General features: G+C 41.2%; 1 protein-coding gene across 7 annotated transcripts in view; it reads right to left on the bottom strand.

Annotated features, from left to right (window-relative positions):
• Nucleotides 1-3,290: 3,290 nt before the first annotated feature.
• Nucleotides 3,291-19,921, bottom strand: part of atp2b2 (ATPase plasma membrane Ca2+ transporting 2) — a 51,163-nt gene continuing 34,532 nt past the window's right edge. For 4 of the 7 annotated variants that reach the window (XM_062544734.1, XM_062544736.1, XM_062544735.1 and 1 more), the window contains 10 exons: nucleotides 19,594-19,828; nucleotides 17,115-17,294; nucleotides 16,619-16,706; nucleotides 16,107-16,213; nucleotides 15,303-15,494; nucleotides 14,390-14,603; nucleotides 13,987-14,198; nucleotides 10,949-11,056; nucleotides 10,109-10,291; nucleotides 3,291-6,082 (listed from right to left, as the gene is read on the bottom strand). In XM_062544734.1, the coding sequence (XP_062400718.1) occupies nucleotides 5,774-6,082; nucleotides 10,109-10,291; nucleotides 10,949-11,056; nucleotides 13,987-14,198; nucleotides 14,390-14,603; nucleotides 15,303-15,494; nucleotides 16,107-16,213; nucleotides 16,619-16,706; nucleotides 17,115-17,294; nucleotides 19,594-19,828 (1,828 nt within the window). In that variant the 3' untranslated portion in view covers nucleotides 3,291-5,773. Of the gene's footprint in view, nucleotides 6,083-8,106; nucleotides 8,157-9,298; nucleotides 9,471-10,108; nucleotides 10,292-10,948; nucleotides 11,057-13,986; nucleotides 14,199-14,389; nucleotides 14,604-15,302; nucleotides 15,495-16,106; nucleotides 16,214-16,618; nucleotides 16,707-17,114; nucleotides 17,295-19,593; nucleotides 19,829-19,921 lie in introns of all 7 variants that reach the window. The other 3 variants (XM_062544737.1, XM_062544738.1, XM_062544740.1) reach the window with 1 other exon arrangement.

Genomic DNA, 19,921 nt, shown 5'->3' with positions numbered 1-19,921 from the left:
ATTAATGAGGTCATTAGTAAAACTTGAGGAGTGAAGTTAAGAGAAATGAGATCGCTTTGACTCTTCTTTTTCTAATAAAATAATTCCATGCTATTTTTATTTTTATTTAGTCATTTGTCTTTCTGGCATTGGCAAAGTCATTCTTATTGAAGGAAAACAATGTAAAACAGAATCAGTTTGTACAAGGAAAGCGGTAACAAAATGGATTTCTATCTGTCGGGATGGGGAGGGTGTTGGGTGGGAGGAGGCGGTGGGAGGAGGGGGGTGGGGGGTCTCTCTTAGTTTCCCATGTCATTCCCACAACTGGGCTTCCCAAACAGGAACCATAGGTACGCTGATCTCATTAGAACAATTACTAAAGGCTGCATTTTCCAGCCTGGCCTTTAAAGACCCCAGGGCAATGTAATTTCAAAATCAATCCCTTCCAAAAAAGCACCAGTGTTGGCACTTTCTAAAGGACTGTCAATTACCTCTACCTCCATTTGGCCAAAGGAAAGCAGTGGGATTCAACTGGGCTCCAATAAAGGCCTATTCTTCAGGGAAATCAGCCTGCGCATGGACTAGAATTCATTGGGCATTAATCTCTGCAGGGCTGTGGGAGCCCACTAAATATTCATTGGCCGTGCCAGCCACATCGCTGCATGCAAATTGTGCATTCCTGACGTAGAGAGGCTTTATCTGCTCTCTCGCTCTCGCTCTCGCTCTCTCTGTCTCTGCCACTTCAATTTGCAACCCGCAAAAAATATGTTTAGCGCGCTTTCTTCCCTGCCTCTCTCTGATTTTTACTGTCCCCTCCACAGAGTTTTTGGCTTATAACTCCACAGAGCTGCATTTAAAGTTTGGTCCAACTGTAAAATGAATTTAAGCATTGGGAAGTCACCTATCCACAACAGTAAATTCAACTTAACAGAACTTTCTTCATGTTGATATTTTTTGAAGCGACATTTTCCATCTGTCCCCACTATTTTTTCCTCCCCGGTATTGATGAAAGGCCACTAAAGCAACAACATTCGTGAAGTGGTGCTCTTGCTGGGAGGCTGAACTTTCCCACACACAGCCACGGGGAACAAATGGTTTCAGCTGCACACGGCGCTTGTGGTATAAGGGGTCAGTCAGCGCTGTGGAACCACGGCAGGCCCAGGCATGCTTTGATATATGATGGAAATAAAGTTCTCCTCACAGCTGTGCTTGACAACAGGAAGTCTTTAAGAGTTCATGCAACAAAAGAAGAGAAATGGGCTTGCTTTCTCATTAAGCCAGCATGGTCCTTATCCTTGTCAAGCACAGGAAGGAAGCATATTACTTGTAATTGTTACAGCACATCATTTTTTTGGGCCAGAATAAAACGCATGTAGGTGTAAACCGTGAGGGTTCTTATATCTAAATAGTTTAGAGTTGAAATCTGACTGGGCAGCACATAAAGTGTGGTTGAAATATTTCGAAGGACAGAGGTCTTCAGCCTTAATGCTATGTCTGAATACCCTCTTAATCTCATAAAGCAGTATTATATCAAGATGAGCAATCAACATGTCCAAGTCATGTGTGATGTAACCACATACAAATGGTGAGGTTAAATGATAGTGTTGTTGCTAAACCAGTGTTAATCATTGTACTGTATGACCAACAGTGTCTGCACCTGAGAGACCCTTAATTCTACAGAGACTTGACTACTTTTGAAAAAGGGATACTTAAGGCCAATCAAAGCTCATCTTCAGTATATAACACATCGTTCTATTTCTATATATATATCATTCAACCATAAACCATAGCACACTAATATAAAACTATTAATCCCATTCAGATGGGAGCATTTATGTGACAAAATGTACTAAACATATATTAAATATTTCTGATTTATTATTTTGCACACAATTATAAATGAGCTAGACATCAACAGAGATGCACCTGCTCTCCATCCTCTCTTCAGTCCAATAGAAATGTACTGTACGCATTTATGAGCTTTATTTGACCACAGAAACAGAAGCATGTAGGAGCTCTGTGTCCTAAAAACCTGATTTCATTTGAAAGGTCAGAGAAAATACTAATGGTGTGGGTTAACTAAAACAAATCAATGTGCTCAACATCAAGCTGCCGATGTAATGCACAAATAGAAATGATGTAGCATTTTCTCTTATGGCCACATATAACACAACTTGGCTGAATAGAAAATGATATCATCAGCATATGCACTCACATCATTCTGCTCCTCCCTGTGTTTGCAACTCATGGTTGGATCTAAGATGGCCATTTCTGTCTGTGTATGAATCTAAGATGAACATGAAAATGTAACATTTCTAATTGAATACCACCCTCTGCTGGAAGATACAAGAAGTAACCATAGTCATGTATCATGAAGAACACTAGTCAGCCACAGAAAGAAAATACTGTAGCTCTACCGGTAGCTCAGCCGTGGTGATAAAGCAGCCTGATTATTATTGCCTTGTGTACAGTAAGTCTCAAAACCACACCATGTTAACATTGGAGGTTGGATTACCCCAGTCTTAACCTGACATATTGAACCATTCCATTTGCCTTAGACTATACAAAGATGAGGACAGAGAGTTGTGATAGAGCGTAGATATGGAAATGGCAGGAGAAGTATATTTTAGTACACAGTGAGAGACAAGGAAAAGGCATCACATCTCTATTTAGATGTGTAACACATGTAGTTAACATGTCACAAAATCCTCAGTAACATCAGTGCTTCATGGTAACGCTCATTCCTACAAAGCCTTCTTAGTAATCCATCTCCTGGCTGCTCAGACCGAGGAAGCTATAGCACTGAACATATAGACACACACATACTGTACACACAATGCACACACAAAGAGTGCCTGGGCCCAGGAAATGCAAACATCACACAGACGCACGACTGCTCATGGGACACCATTCAGGTTCATGCTGCTCTGGGAATTTATTTAGTGCTGTTTTTTTTTTTTCACTTGCGCTCCTGTCTGGAGTTGTGTTATGGACAGGTAGGCAGCAAGAGTCACAGTTCATTGCTTTTTCTTGTTGTCAAGCTAAAAAAATCATGTACATCACATTGTTTACTGACTTTTTTTTAGACCACAAACATTCCAGCAACACACTCTAGGGGTTTAGGTTTGGTAACAATCAGAAAGCATGACTTTTGCATAGTATTAAATGAACAAAGACATTAAGTTCTTTATTTACAATTATTGTAGAGATAAAAAATTCATAAAAACAAGATGGATGAACACTTATCATTTACCCATAAATTGCTAGAGTGCCAAACATTTGTTGGCATATATATATATATATATATATATATATATATATATATATATATATATATACATATTCTTTGTTTCACAAAATGCATGCTGCTAAGTACAGTACATAGAAGCAGTTTGATGTATTGCAAGAAATATTATTCATATCATTGTTATTATTCGTATTAGAATGCTTCAACATTGTCATTAAGATGTTTGTTATGCATGTTTTCAACTGCATCTGTGATTTGGCCCAACATCAGTGGTGGGGCATTGTGCAGAGAGACTTGACCAGTTGCACTGATGAGCTGGAGAGGACTTATATGAGATCAATGAAATAAGCTTCAGTCCCTGTCCACGCAAACCTGGCTGGAGAAGTGGTTTCAAGTGAGACTGTGCTCCATGAACAAATAATAAATGTTCTAATATCTGGTAGCTAAAGCTGGATTTTTGGTGGATGTGAAAATGCATCTGATATATTTTCAAAGAAATCCAGGCAATATATCAAAACCAATCATTCTCTGTGGGGATCACCAGGATGGAAATAACACTTGCTGTCCTAAACGAGGGATCTCATAAATGTTCCTTTGCTGAAGTCCTTGCCTGAGCTAACAGTTAAAGCTTGTTCACCCTTGCACAATGAAACAAGTGACTAATCAAAAGAAAGAGGATGAAACAGGCAAATAAAGAGTAGGTCAAAAGAGAGTATAAAAAGCTTACTGGTAGAAAGTTGGATGATTTCAAATTGCATATTGAACATATAGCATCATGCTTCCCCAATGGCTCTAATTGGTGATAACCAAACAACTGGGATACAATATCAGGGTCAGGGACAACTTGATGCATCCTCATATGTCCCTCCAAAAATTGATCTTCTATGTGATCTTTCATTTCTATACCACAATAAATATTTTACAACTAGCGAAATGCTGGAATATATTTGTGACGGCAGGAAGACAAGCTCGTTTAAAACACAGAAGCACATCTACATTAACACCACATAATTCATTCATATCAGGGTAGTGCAGAAAAGGTTCATGTGTCTCATATATATAGAAATATATATATATACTTCTATATATTTCTTATATATATATTTCTTAGAAATGAGTCAAAAGCAACATTCCATTTTGTTATTTTTTCAGTTGTTTAAAATGTCATCAGCTCTTGAGCTGGGTTCTTTCTTTTAAAGAAAAATAAATGAAAAAGTAAAAAAAAGAATCAGCACAATATATCACAAGATTTCAACACAATGTTTTGATTTCCATACAGAAAAGCCAAATATAACTTAGTTTCCATTTGTTTCTAACATAAAAAAATCCATCGCATCCTTTGAAGGGTCACACATAATTGAAAACACTTTTCGTTAAACAAGCAGTAGTTGTTGAGTAGATAGTTCATTTAATTACACCTGAATGGCCCACTCATTTTTGAGATTGACTTCAAGTTCATTCAAGCATTAAAAAAATAGATTAATAATGGAAAAAACCCAACTTCATCTTAAGATCTGTGGTTGGAAACAGAGGGAATCGCTCAGACTTGATCCAAACAATCATGTAATACTAAGATGCCACATGAATTATATATCCCACTATATTTTGGTTTCTTTTGTTATCCTCTAAAATTATCTACAATATCTGACAAAATAGCAGGCAAGTCCAGCACACAGTTTGTAATAAAACACCTAGTCCAATATTACAGGAGTATTCAACATCTTGAGCTGTTCTGACTATATCTGCTGCATGGATTTGAACCCTACAAATAAACCAGGACGCTTCTACGGTTTTGTAAACAAATTACATTCTCTTTAGGACATAAATAAGTTAAAGTAGTTTAGAGCCATTTAAGCAGAAACAAGGCAACATGCCAACAAACAAAGATAAACTCTGTATATATAGATATATATAATACATATATGTATACATATGTATATGTTTATACATATATGTATATATAATTTTATATATTATATTTTAATAAATGCTATTATTCATGGGTTCCTCTTTTCCAACAGGTGCAAATCTACAGTGCAAGTTGAGCCCTGCAACCTTGATACACTTTATTTAATGAAATAAATCTATACAGTTAGATACATGCCACACAAGAAACTCACAGACCAGTGAATTGGATAATCTGTCTTAAAATAGCAGTCCACGGCACTTCCCACCAAATCAAAATCATAGAGTCCAAATAAAATGTTCAACAATTTAAATAAAAACTTGGGTAATGTACATTCATGCAGGAGGAATTATAATAGTTGAAGTCAACTGGCTTTTAAAATATTATTATTACTGTCACTGTTGCCAGCAAAAAAGAGTGGTCAGTTTGAATCTGATACTGTTCAAGTTCAGCCACAGCTGCGTCTCCTTAACATTGCCACCAAGAAAGAGAGGGAAAAACAACTAAAAAATGGTTCGGAACACTTCTTCAGTCTGCAGCGCAGGTGCCTTACACATGTTGTGTTGGCTTTGTTATGCTTGAGATTGTATAGTTTATTATTTTTTCCCCATAATAAATCTTTTTTCCCCAGGAGATGAGGGCTAAAGGGATGTTTCCAAACTATGGAGGGGGCTGCCTGGAGTGGAGGAGGCAGCTGATTTACTTGTGTCGGTGGTGAGGTTGATGCCACTGTCAATGGCGTTGTTGTTCTTGTTGGGTGAAGAGGGCTGACTGGCCAGGTTCTTCCTGGCCTCATCATCGATGTCAGTGTCATCTATGAGTGGGATGTGGGGTGTGGAGTCTTCTATTCTAAACTCGGGATGGGTCATGAAATTGTGAATGGAGGTTCTGGATTCTGGTTTTTCCAAGCCTTCATAGAGAGAGCTACGAAATGCATTCACAACACGGATCTGTATAGTTGGAGAGAACAAAATTAAAAAGACAAAAATAGAGTATTAGTAACCAGAAAGTGATATCAGCATCCAACATGGAGGACCCACGGCTTGTCATAGTTAGAGGAGATAGTGGGACAGAGGATGGGAGGAAGCCTTGTGAGTAACCACATTTCACAGTTCTGCGGTCATGTTACTTGGGGAGGCATTCAGAGCTCAATTGTTCACGTGCACTGAAACACTGGGAACTGCAGTCAATCAACAGAAACAGAAGAGAATAACAACTAAAACATGTTAAAAAACGGAAAAAAAGGTTTTCAAAAGCCACACAAGAAAACACAGGCGATGCTGTTAAGAACAGTATACGCTACAGTCCAGTATGATGTATACCTAGAGACAAGCCACGTTAATAATAAAGGAAAATATACACATGCAAGTTGAAGTCTTGTGGTAAATTGGTCAGAGGAAGCGTGTCAGATCCAGGAAGAGTTTAAAGGGAGAGGGGAAAAGAAAACTCCACAAAGACTCCCGGTATGAATGAACAGGCATGGGGCGAGGGAGGGAAACACAATGGCTTCAACATGGAAATGAAACAAACAAGACTGATGCTCGTAGAGATATGGTGCCACAAGACAAGAAAGCAGACCAAAGGATCCAGTACTCAACCAAGGGACACTGAACATGCAGCTTAGACAAGACTGTGTTGATACACTGAAACAAACACAGTTACGTAGACGGCTGAAGAAAAATAAGAGTTAAAACACACACGCACCCACACAGACACACACGAAAATAGATGAGAACAGATGAAAATTCTGTTCTTTCCACAATTCCATGCATATCTGTGTAAACACTCAAGTATAGGCCCAAAAGTGCTTTTTAAATCAGTATGCCACTAAAATCTATCTACTACTAATGGACTAAAAAGTCCATTACTGTAAAATCTTAGCTATATAAACCCAATGAAATAGCAGTATATTTGTTTTTACATTCACATACTTAATCATAATTCTAGGAAACAAACCAGCCCCATGACTAAATATCTATTGATCCATCTCATATCCTCAGCCCCCTCATCTCAAACACACATCTTACATGGCAGCGTCACACTGACATTCTACAGTATGCTTTAATACGTTTGCTACTGTCTGTAGTGCAATAGACATACACCACCAGTGTGCAGGAACTGTTGATACCAAGATCAGGTCATTAAGAGAAATTTGCAATACTAGAAATAAGTAATTTCCTTCCACATATGAACCTATCTATATCTGAACTAATTAGAGGCATATGAATTTTGCGCATCCTGGTTTATTAATGCAATGTCTACCCCGAACAATTATAATCCCTCATCAGTAAATACTGGTGCAAATAGATCATTACTTCCACATTCCAAGATGTTTTTCCCAAGATAAAAAATAAAAATATCTAACAAAAAAATGGAATAGGATATGCTATGCTATGGGACTTATGTTATAAGAGATGTTAACAAACAAAAGGCAAATTACACTGCTCCGAATGAGATGGGGAAAGTGATGTCAACACGGACCACATCAATGGGTGGCAGGCTGAGCCTGTGCAACACAAGGACTCCAGTGCAGAGACACACGCAAGTCCATTAAACGAGCCACAATGTGAAGCCAGGAGACGGAGCGCAGCTCTCTGTGGAGCCCCCACATGCGTGGCTCTGTGCACCATGTAGGCTACTGATGACATGGAAGACAGGACTATGAGGGGGGGAGAGACCACTCTCTTCGTACGGCTTTCCCGCTGTATAGAGAGAGAGACCAGGATAGAAGACAAAACCCATCTGGCCATGAAGTTAGCCTTACTAGGTGTCCACTCTTCCATCGCACACTAAAGCAGACACAAAGTGTTGAGCCTTCTCTGAGAAACTAACTCTACCCAACTTAACCCAGCTTAAACCCATCAGCTTATACTTGAATGTTTACCCAGCCCAGTTGAATTGGTTTTCAAAGAAAATATATAAAAAAATTAATTGACATCAATTGTACTTTTCAGACAATGGAGGGACTCACAACCTGAAATTCACTCCTTAGGATGTACCCACTACTCCAGGGCTCCTAGCACTCTGAGGAAGACAAACACATGGGACATTGAGACAATAGTGCTCGAGAGCTGGGCTCAGAAGATGAATTTAGAACAAACATGGGAATTGAAAGAGGAAAACTGCAGAGAGGCAGAAAGCAATGAAGAAAAGCTCAAAGATGCCCCCATAATGTGTCTGAGTGTCATTCAGTGCTAGTATTACAGAAAGGTTTATCTGCAACAAAGTTTGGCAGTCAAATTCATCTGACCGTTAATGATTATAATGTCTCAAAACTCCTACTGATTAGGTTTAAAAATTGTGCAATCACATTTTCATATATATAGTTTTACATGGCTTTGTACTCACAACTCAAGTTTGTGTACTTGAAATTCCCCCATTGCAACACATATTGTACTAGTGGTGTGTGTTCTCATAACATGCTAATCCACTGTTATGTCTCCTCTAGTTTTGCCACACTCCTGCTACTGTATTAGTTTGTGCCTAGAGAAGAAATTGTGAAAGTGTAGATCTAACAACCAACTGGAAAAATGTCATTGTAAGGTGGCATGGGCTAAAATGAACTAATGATCTGCATTTCTGATTAGCAACAACAGACATGACAGGAATGATGGTAAACCAGTTTTAGGTCAAACTGATTACAGGAAATTGGGGAACGAAAAATCGCACAAGGAAAGTAGCTGCTAGCACTAAAGTGGGTGTTTAAAGCACTTTTTTTCTTTCTCAAATACAATGCAAGATCAGCAGATTTGTTGTTATCCAGATAATCCTTTGTCTTTATTTTGTATTTCATTTTTAGTGAAATGCAACTAAGTCCTTTAGTGAATGTTTCATCATTTTCTTAATGATGCTAGTAGTACATGTTTTCTTTATTACTACGATATTCGTATGTTTTATTTTTTGTTGTAATCTTTTTTGTATTGAGTTTGTATATTTTTTCGCTTGGTATTTGGCTATATATCCTTTGAATACTGAAATCTAACACTATTTTACAACAAAACATAGTGGTTACCATTTTTAACAACACCACACGTAGCTTAACTTTTAGACCACAAAGTGGTCCAGTATAGTGGTGATGATATATGGAGAAGTCTTGTCTCCATAATGCACATGTATCTGTGGGGCTGGGGGCATCTCTGACCAGCACAGAGAGAAGCTTCACTCACGGCCAGTAGGAACTGCAGTGGTGCTGGTAGGAGAAGAAAGGGCATTGGACAGGGACACATGACTAGGACTAGAAACATGGGTTACATCCTGATTCTGGCTGGTGGTGGAGGACTGCCGCCTCAGAGCACCCTGAAAGGAAGTCCCGCTCTTGAATGTGTTCACTACTTCGATCTGTAAGAATGAGGAGACAGATAGACACAGATGTATAGTTGGGGCTCACCGAGAGAGCGAGAGAATAGGGAGCCAATGGCAGACGGAATTACACTAGTATGATCAAATGTTGGTTGAGGAGAACACACTGGCTTGAAGACAAAACATCACTTCACATGAACAGTAATGAATGGCCCATAGAACATGAATGGCTGAAGGACACAGAAGGTCAGATGGTAGAAAAGCTTCTGTGACTCAACGAGGCTCTGTTGAGGTCATCTGTAGGTATCTGGTGTGTCTTGTGGTCACTGTTGGTTTATCCCAGGGAGTGGAGTAGAAAGGCTTCAACTCATACATTTGTCTCTATGATACAATACTGTTGTAACATATAGATTGCCACATGCGCTAAGAACCATGCAAGGATATAAGGACTTTCTATAAATGGCATGACGTTCACTACCTTGCACTATTTAGAAGCAGTGCAAATGTATTAAAGTCTATGGTACATTCTAAACGTTTAAGCATTCATCTTAAAGCACAAACCCATTAGTTGAATCAGTGTCAGCCATTTCCAGTATTAGGGATTGGCCCACAACTCTAGTGCGGCAGCACCACCACTACCCAATGGAGAGAGTCTGAGCTCAGCGCGCCTCCTTTACCTGTGTCTGGATGCGGTTGAGGCCACGGAACCAGAGGATCTGTCCCCGCCGCAGCTCCCTCTCCGCGTGGTCGATCTCCTCTTGGTCATCGTTGTTGTCCTCCTCGGGCATCTCGTCCTTGTGGGTCAGCCGCCCTGCTCCTCTCAGGAACCTCAGCTTGCTGTTGGGGATTGTGGAGATGACCTGGTCATAGGGAGAGAGGAGTTAGAGAGGGAGGTGTGGATTTGACATGTGGAAAAAGCTCAGTGAAAAAATGTGACATACTGTAAAGGCAGAGTACCTAAAACAATGTGATTGCAGTACTCCAGCGCAAAACTATACCGTTCAGAACATTAGTCATGTTTCACAGGACTTATCATTATATCTGCCACACTAGCGAGGGTAGATGATAGGGATGTGAGATTCATACAGAACCATTCAGATGTGCACCGAATGTAACATTATGCAGTCTTCAACAGCAATCAAGAGTAGATTTATTTTTTGTGTGTGGACCATGTTTCAAATTTGAGTTCCCACACAAACACACAGTATTAAGTGGCGGACCATATGTCAGTTAACATCAAAAAACATTTGACAGCTTTTCAAAATAATATTCCCCTTCAATCAGCATCAACAATATTGTCAGTGAACTTTAGGCTTGCAGGACCAACAGACTATTACATACTGAAAATGAACCGAACCATGAGGTATTCATTTACAGTAACTGTGATTTTTGTGTACCGTTACACCCTTAATAGATAAATAATCATTCCAAATAATGCAACTTTTTCATTTCATTTCTTGAGCAGCTTCAGGTGTGAGCTGTATGGGTTGTAAAGGTGAAAAGCATGTTTGTGTTACCTGACCCCAGACCAGTTCTCCCAGCCCTAGAAAGACACACCACATCCACTTCTCCAAGTCCAGTGGGGAGCAGCTGAATGGCTTTCCTCCAAACTGCACGATCACAATCTACAGCAAATGGAATATAGATCCCGTAGATACGTTTACCACATCACAACAGCAAACTGGGGAAGAGCCTAGCACTCCCACAGGATCAACATGGGGCCCAGCACACAACGCAGCACAGAACTCTATTGCAGAGTACAACTAGAAATGTAATTCCAAGGAATTACCAGTGCATGAAAATGCAAAAAAATGTAGATATGGCTACTAAGGTGTAGCTAGGGTAAACATGGTGGTTGCATAGTTTAAAGAGAGTTGATAGTGTAAGGTAGACATTTTAAAGCTTAAACATTCATGTTCTAACTTAACTAATAATTTCTAACAGGTATTCTAAAATGTTAACTATACTAACAATGCTAACCAGGTTGATAAGTTAACTTAGCTGATGATTTCTAGCAGTAATGCTAAAAATGCTAACCATGCTAATATTGCTAACTATGTTAACAATGCTAACCACGTTGATTAGCTAACTTAGCTAATCATTTTAGCAGTTGTGCTAAAAATGCTAACTATGCTAAAAATGCTAACTATGCTAACAATGCTAACCAGGTTGATTAGCTAACTTAGCTAATCATTTTTAGCAGTTATGCTAAAAATGCTAACTATGCTAACAATGCTAACAATGCTAACTTGCTAGTGAGGACTTTTATTTTGAAACAGTAGTTGCTAGGGTATCCATGGTGCCCACTATCAGGAATAAAGAAGTTACTGTAGTATAATCATGTTGGTTGCTATGGAAACTGTCAAAAACGCTTAATTTTAATGGTTACTATGTTGGTTGCTAGGTACATGGAGGTTTCATTTCGTTGACTGGAGGCATAGTTGATGATAACTGACAGTTGGAATGGTTGAACAGTTAAATAGTTGAGTAGTTTCAGTGGTTAAATGATTTAATAGTGTATTATTGCAGTGAGGACTTTTATTTTGAAACAGTTGTGGACAGAGGAAACAGTTAACAGGATATGTAGTCTTCACAGAGAGATTGTATGCTTAAAGCCTGAGAGAGAGAGGGCTGCTGCAGGTGGGGCTGGCCACCTGGCATAAGATTCTAATTGCTCAACGACCCGATTGTGATGTCATAGAGGCCAATGTTAAGTCTATGGGGAAATTTTAATAGTTTTTATTTAATAGTTCAAAAAGTATAAAAGTTACAAAGTTGAAAAGTCATAGCAACCCGATCCATTAGAATACCTACGTTACAAAGTTTGAATGAAGTTTCTAAGTTAAACGGTTGAAGAGAAATTGCGGTTAGAAAAAGTGGTCAGCGGAATAATAATAACTAGAAATGCAATTCCAAGGAATTACCAGTGCATGAAAATGCAAAAAAATGTAGATATGGCTACTAAGGTGTAGCTAGGGTAAACATGGTGGTTGCATAGTTTAAAGAGAGTTGATGGTGTTAAGGTAGACATTTTAAAGCTTAAACATTCCTGTTCTAACTTAACTAATGATTTCTAACAGGTATTCTAAAATGTTGACTATGCTAACAATGCACCAGGTTGATAAGTTAACTTAGCTTATGATTTCTAGCAGTAATGCTAAAAATGTTAACTATGCTAACATTGCTAACTATGTTAACAATGCTAACCATGTTGATTAGCTAACTTAGCTAATCATTTTAGCAGTTGTGCTAAAAATGCTAACTATGCTAACAATGCTAACCAGGTTGATTAGCTAACTTAGCTAATCATTTTTAGCAGTTATGCTAAAAATGCTAACAATGCTAACTATGCTAACCATGCTAACGATGCTAACTTGCTAGTGAGGACTTCTATTTTGAAACAGTAGTTGCTAGGGTATCCATGGTGCCCACTATCAGGAATAAAGAAGTTACTGTAGTATAATCATGTTGGTTGCTATGGAAACTGTCAAAAACGCTTAGTTTTAATGGTTGCTATGTTGGTTGCTAGGTACATGGAGGTTTCATTTAGTTGACTGGAGGCATAGTTGATGATAACTGACAGTTGGAATGGTTGAACAGTTAAATAGTTGAGTAGTTTCAGTGGTTAAATGATTTAATAGTGTATTATTGCAGTGAGGACTTTTATTTTGAAACAGTTGTGGAAAGAGGAAACAGTTAACAGGATATGTAGTCTTCACAGAGAGATTGTATGAGAGAGAGAGGGCTGCTGCAGGTGGGGCTGGCCACCTGGCATAAGATTCTAATTGCTCAACGACCCGATTGTGATGTCATAGAGGCCAATGTTAAGTCTATGGGGAAATTTTGAATAGTTTTTATTTAATAGTTCAAAAAGTATAAAAGTTACAAAGTTGAAAAGTCATAGCAACCCGATCCATTAGAATACCTACGTTACAAAGTTTGAATGAAGTTTCTAAGTTAAACGGTTGAAGAGAAATTGCGGTTAGAAAAAGTGGTAAGCGGAATAATAATAACTATAAGAAGCCTAGGAAGAACAGTACAGTGCATTTGCATGCACTGTAACTATAAGAAGCCTAGGAAGAACAGTACAGTGCATTTGCATGCACTGTAATAAGTGGGCAGGAAGAAACAAATATCTATGCTAGAAGGAGAAAGAATTGACTGAATATAAGATCAAGTACATCTGTAATACTAATTAAGATGAAACAGTTAGTTTGAAGCATCGCTATAATCTATAATTATACACTATAACGATTTATTTATTTCAGGGGTATCAACAAATCTGTCTAGAATATCTACAAATGATATACCAATAGCATGCTGCTATACATGAGAAACATGACTTGATGATTTGAGTCACTCAGTGAATCAAGGCACTTGAGATCCCGTTGTTTTTACATACAGTATGTAAAAACAACGGGATCTTAAGTGCCTTGACTCATGGAACCCTGGCTGCTAATGTAGCACTTGGATAAAGAATGATGGGGGTGTTGAGTATGACCCTGCAGTCAAAACTTATCTAGAAAGAAGATCTAATCAGCAATGAATCCCTTACCTGGATGGCAAAGGTTCCCAGTACGATCGAGCAGAAGATTGGGTTTCTGAAGATGCCATCAAACACATTCCTCTCGCCATGAATCTTACGGGCATTGATCTCATTGAAGAGTTGCATCATGACGAAGGTGTTGAAGATGATGGTGTAGTGCTCAGAAGGAGGGGAGTGCAGTGGGGCATTGCGACCACTGTCAATGTCAAAGATCTGCTCCCCTGCACAAGGCACATAGCAATAAGACATTACTGGCAAGGCAGTGGTGGGGCTCTAAGCCACGGTTAAAATGAACTCTGTGAGACACTACTGGAATGTCACATTAAGACAGCAGTTTAACACTTTGTCAAATGTTCATATAAATCTACATTTCCAACTGATATAGTGCAATTGAGTGAGCAGTGGTACCTACCCACAAAGAGCAGCGTGAAGATGATGGTGAGCTGGTAGACGCCGTGGCCCAGGATGTTCTTGGTCATGGTGCTGGAGATGAGGGGCTTGTCCCTGCCGTACGGCTTCCTCATGAGCAGAGACTCGGTGGGCGGCTCCGTGGCCAGGGCCAGGGAGGCAAACGTGTCCATGATCAGGTTCACCCACAGCATCTGCACCGCCTTCAGAGGGGAGTCCTGGTATGGGGCCAGACAAAGCAGAGTTAGAGGAGCACGGCAGGCACAACCACCAGCCTTCCACCATTCTGTGTCTCAAGCAGGAAGGAGGATTGCCATCTCACGGACCTGCACGGACCTGCACGGACCGATTAATATCACATTACACTTGGGATTGTGAAAGTCTGTCACCAATACTATAGCAATCACAGCACAGATGGTCAGAAACACTGGGAAATAATATAAATGTAGAGTAATAGTTTGTCATTTACTTCCAAAACATAATGCTTCTGATGCCACATTCTCCCTGGTGGTGTAAGTATTTTTATACATAAAAGAAATGGGCTTGGGAAAGGCAGGTCCCAGACCTTATGGCCTGCTCATTTCCTGGACCAGCCCAAATAGCCTAGTGACGCCATACAACTACTGCCTCTGTTCTTCCAGTGTAAAAAAAACGTCTTGATTTTAAAAAGATCCTCTTTCTCCAGCCATAAGGCCAACAGCTAGTTAGACGCCTCCCAAAGACAGTGGAGAAAGCTCCAATGCTGTAGGCCCGCATGGTGAAATAACAAAGACAAGGACACAAGGAGGGAAAGAGAGCAACAGCAAATAGAACGAAAGACAGACAATGGTGACAGCTGGCTAAGGATGACAGAAGGACTGAAGGAATGCTGCGAGAGGAGGATGAAGAGAAGAGAGAAGGTGGGGGGTGGTGCACACCTGTGTGATGCACGCCCCGGTGAACGCCACGATCACGGCCACCACGTTGACCGTCAGCTGGAACTGCAGGAACTTGGAGATGCTGTCGTAGACGTTGCGCCCCCACATCACCGCCTTCACAATGCTGCTGAAGTTGTCGTCTGTCAGGATGATGTCCGAGGCCTCCTTGGCCACGTCTGTCCCAGCGATGCCCTGTTACGGCGAGAGAGAGAGGACATCAGCGCAGCTCCATGCGCTTTGGACACACCAGTCCACTGAGGCTCAGAAACAGCATCAAAAGGACAGAACTGAACAAACATGGATGAGGGAGAATTAGGTCAAATAAAGACCAGATGAAGTGAAATACCCCTTTGAGAGAAAGTATGTATACTGTATGTAATGCCTCCTGCTAAGGTTTTCCATTAGCAGATATGTGATATATGTGTGTCTTTAAGATGCATCTTTTAAAACTATAGAGAATACATTTTTGAAAGCTTTGCCTTATAACTGGTGACTGGTGGTAAAATCATGTAAGCACAGGCTAATACAGCAGATTATTCAGTGAACAGTGAAATCTATGAAATCCATAGCTACTACAGTGAAACACATTCGGAAGGAAAGACACATTCAAGACAGACAAAGAGGAATGCCTCAGTAAAGCACCATCTTTATTTACTACAGACATACACCAGAGGGCAGTCTAATTCTTCAGTTATTTTGGTAACAGAGAGTTGGTCATGGTCTGTGCATGTGTGTGCGTGTGTGTGTGTGTGTGTGTGTGTGTGTGTGTGTATGTGAGATCCAAGACTCTGTTGCTTTTCTCACCATAGCAAAGCCCACATCTGCCTTCTTAAGGGCCGGCCCATCATTGGTCCCATCACCTGTTACTGCGACAACCTGTCTCTGCTCTACCAATGTGCTGTCAATGATTCCTGAAAGAGAACCAGAGAGGAGGAATGCTTTATACAGTAAAGTACACTTTTACACCCCAGTTTATAGGAAAAGGTAACAAAAGCATGGCTAGCTGTCACTACATAGCAGAACTATCACTATTTGACTTGTGTGCCAGAAAGGTACATACTGCCACAAAGTTCACTGCATCAACATAATATAGCACCAAATGCAGTCCTTGTACTGTACAGATTCCGATTGCATGTCTGCTCTGAAAGCTTCTCTCATGTTAGGGCTTCTCCTGCACTGTTGCGGTGTGTGTTGAAGGTAGCAGTTTTAAATAGAGCGGTTGAGTCATCCATTGTCCATCAAGCCCACACCTTCCTGCTGCATTACATAAACCCAAGGAGCTCTGCTATTAGAAACAGAAGGGCTGGCACACACACCTTTGACCAGTGTGTGTTTGTCCGTGGGGGAGGACCTGGCCAGCACTCGCAGTTTGGGCCACACCTTATCAATGCGCTCCTGTTCCACCTGCAGAGCACACACACGCACAAACACACACAACGTGCTGAAAGGCAGAGCGCACTGAGGAAGGGCTTATGTTCACCATCTTAGAGATAACACGCATCATGCAGCTGGGGAAAAGATTTGTTTACGCAGAACTACAGTAGTGTCTCGTTCAAGGACACTGGCAAGAAATCAGTAGGAGCCCAACTTGAGCTGGATACCCTCAGATTCTTGGACAACTGCTGTATTTCTATGTACACACACACACACACACACAATCTCTCTCTCTCTCTCTCACACACACACACACACACACACACACACACACACACACACACACACACACACACACACACACACACACACACACACACACACACACACACCAGATTAATGAGATAAAGAACTCCTCTGGGAGATGCACTGGGTTACCTCTCCCTTCTCGTTACGGATCCTCCTGTTGAATTCCTTTCCATCGATGCAGAGGAAGTCCTCTCCAGGGTGGATGATTCCGCACTTGATGGCGATGGCGCGGGCAGTGTTGATGTTGTCTCCTGTGACCATGCGCACCGTGATGCCTGCACGCTGGCACCTCAGGATGGCGTCGGGCACCTGTGAGGTTCAAAACATGCCGTCGGTAGCAGCAGCAATTAGTTCAGAGGTGAAGAATGACAGGGCCATGCAAGTGCTTGTTTTGCTCGAAAACTAAGCAACGCACGCATGGGTCCATCAGATTGATTCGGTTGGCCTCTTGTTGGCGCTGTAGCTCACAGATCTTCATGGATCATTTATGTTCTGACCAGGTCAATAATTCATTATGATAAAAATGGACTTTTCCATGCAGGCACTGCAGCATGCATTTGAAACAGCAGTATGCTAATGCTTGACTACATACCGTACAGCACATCTCTATAAACACACGTGGAAATGGACAAAAGACCAGACGCATCAGTTAGACACTGATGCTATCTCTCTGGAAACATGTCAGGGGCATTCCCAGGGATTTGTTCAGCATAATGACTGTCTAACCCACTTAACTCACTGGACATGGGCCATGCCAAGGAAAAGCCTCATCAATAATGGACAATGGCAGAGGAAGGTGACTTTGTAACTGTAGACCTCAAACTCCCATGTATTTGTTTACACATACTCATGTTCCCGCCTTTAGTATCTGATCTAGATACAGGGGCCTGGAGGAGAGCCACACACTCAGCACACTGGCTGCTTCAGAGTGCAGCTTCAGTTCAGCAGTCGCATTGCCATCGCATTACCACAAAGCAGCCATCCACATCATGGGAGTGAATACGGCGCTGGCAGCCTGGCACCAAAGCTAAAGCAGCAGAGACGGCTAGATAATTACCCATTAATGACATTCCCATACCCAGGGACCTCACACACATGTGCCATTTCAGCTGTCATTTACAGTAGGTAGAGGTATATTCTGAGAAATCTGGGCAATGAGTTTCTGTTGATTTCCAGATGACAGTCCAAATGGACGTATAGTCACATTGGCCAGTGACATCACCGCCCCATGAAGGTCACTGTGTTTCATGGTTGTCTTGGCTTCCTCATTTCAACTGGATTAGCTGTGAAACCCATGAGCATCAATCACAACTGCTCTCAAAGACATCCGATGGATCAATGGGGATACTGGGGAAACGGAGCAACATCTAAAGTACCATGATGGAGGAATCCCCAACATTTCAACATACTGGGTGCCCATTTAGCACAACTAGCCTAAAGCCAATGAGGAGGGTCACGCTCCTGCCCACAACCACCATATTCCATCCCATTAGTGCAATAACAGCTGTTCCTGGTGCACACTGGCAACATCAGACACTCCATCCTCCTCTTTCTTTCAAGGTGGTATCAAAATGATATTGACTGCTATTCTAAGCATTACATTCAGTTGCGTTAAAGGTTGGTGAAAAAAAAATCAAACAAATCCAGTTGGGATAACGTGAAGGTCCCTTGAAAATGCTTGTGCAACATTTTCCATGATTTCACTTCAAATGTAAAAAAAATGGAATGCCACCTTAGCAAACCTTGGATTTGAGATAACAGAGATTTGAGATCTCCTTTGTCATCATTTTTGTCACCACAACCCAACTTGCTGACTGGCCAAGTAGAAAGCAAATGATTCCCTCTTGATGGTCTCTAGACTACACTCCTTCCCATAACTTGACTTTTCCCACATGGATTTGTTCATGTTGAGAAGGTCCTCTACCACTGCAGAGTGTAGTCAGTAAAACAGGGCACATGCAGAGCAACAGGGCAGACAGAGCGGGGAGGAGGAGGAGGAGGAGGAGGAGGAGGAGTGGGTGGAGGAGGAGGAGGAGGAGGAGGCGGAGGAGGAGTGAGGGCACAAGACAGTAAGGGAGAGCGAGAGGTAACAAGTGCACAGTAGATGGAGAGATAAAAGAAGCCGGTTGAATAATGCAGAAGCACGGCTGTTTTGCTCAGTCCTATGTGATCCCTGAGGTGCTGGGATCTGAGGAAACAGCGTTTAAGGACTTAACATCTATGTCACATTTGAAATGTAAAATACTATGAAGAATGTGAAAACTTAAAAATGTCAAAGGAATATGTTGAATGACAGTCTCAGGAAAGTATATCAAGCTGAGGCTCCTTCTGATGAGATGAAAAAAGGCTGACCCAACATGTGATTTGTTCTTGCCCCAGTTTAGTGTTGGACTGCATTTCGAACTATTACTAGGAATTAGTGATCAATGGAATCAACCACATGACCATTGTGCTCAGTAGGTCTCTCCCCATTCCCTTTCCAAAGAGCGGCCTGTGCATGTATTGCACCACAACTGCTGCATGCAGGCCAGGTGTTCTGTATCAGGTCAGCTGTGCGCAGCAGCATGCCAACTGATTCTCAGGAGAGGCATGACTAACCGTGCTTTACCTCAGGCCGAACAGGATCCTCAATGCCAACCACGCAGATTGCTGTCAGCTCGCTCAGGATGTTGTTCTCGTCCTCCCAGTTTGGTTCGGGATCAGCCGGGAAGTCCCGGTACGCCACGCAGATGGTCCTCAGGCCGTCGCAGGCCATGGGCTCGATCACCTTCTTCACCATCTCATCCCGGTCCCGAGGCCTGAACACGCGCGGCTCTCCAACATCACTCAAGATACGAGAGCACCTGCAACGCAACGGAACACTCCCAATCAGGAGTAGGCTTCCTCTCTTTGCCATAAACTAAACATTCCCAAGAAAGCATGAAAGTAAATCACTG

Source organism: Sardina pilchardus, chromosome 9 (genome assembly GCF_963854185.1).
Source record: "Sardina pilchardus chromosome 9, fSarPil1.1, whole genome shotgun sequence".
NCBI classification, from domain to species: Eukaryota; Metazoa; Chordata; class Actinopteri; order Clupeiformes; family Clupeidae; genus Sardina; species Sardina pilchardus.
Note: the sequence above shows the minus strand (reverse complement) of the source record. Positions and strands in the feature narration are given on the sequence as shown.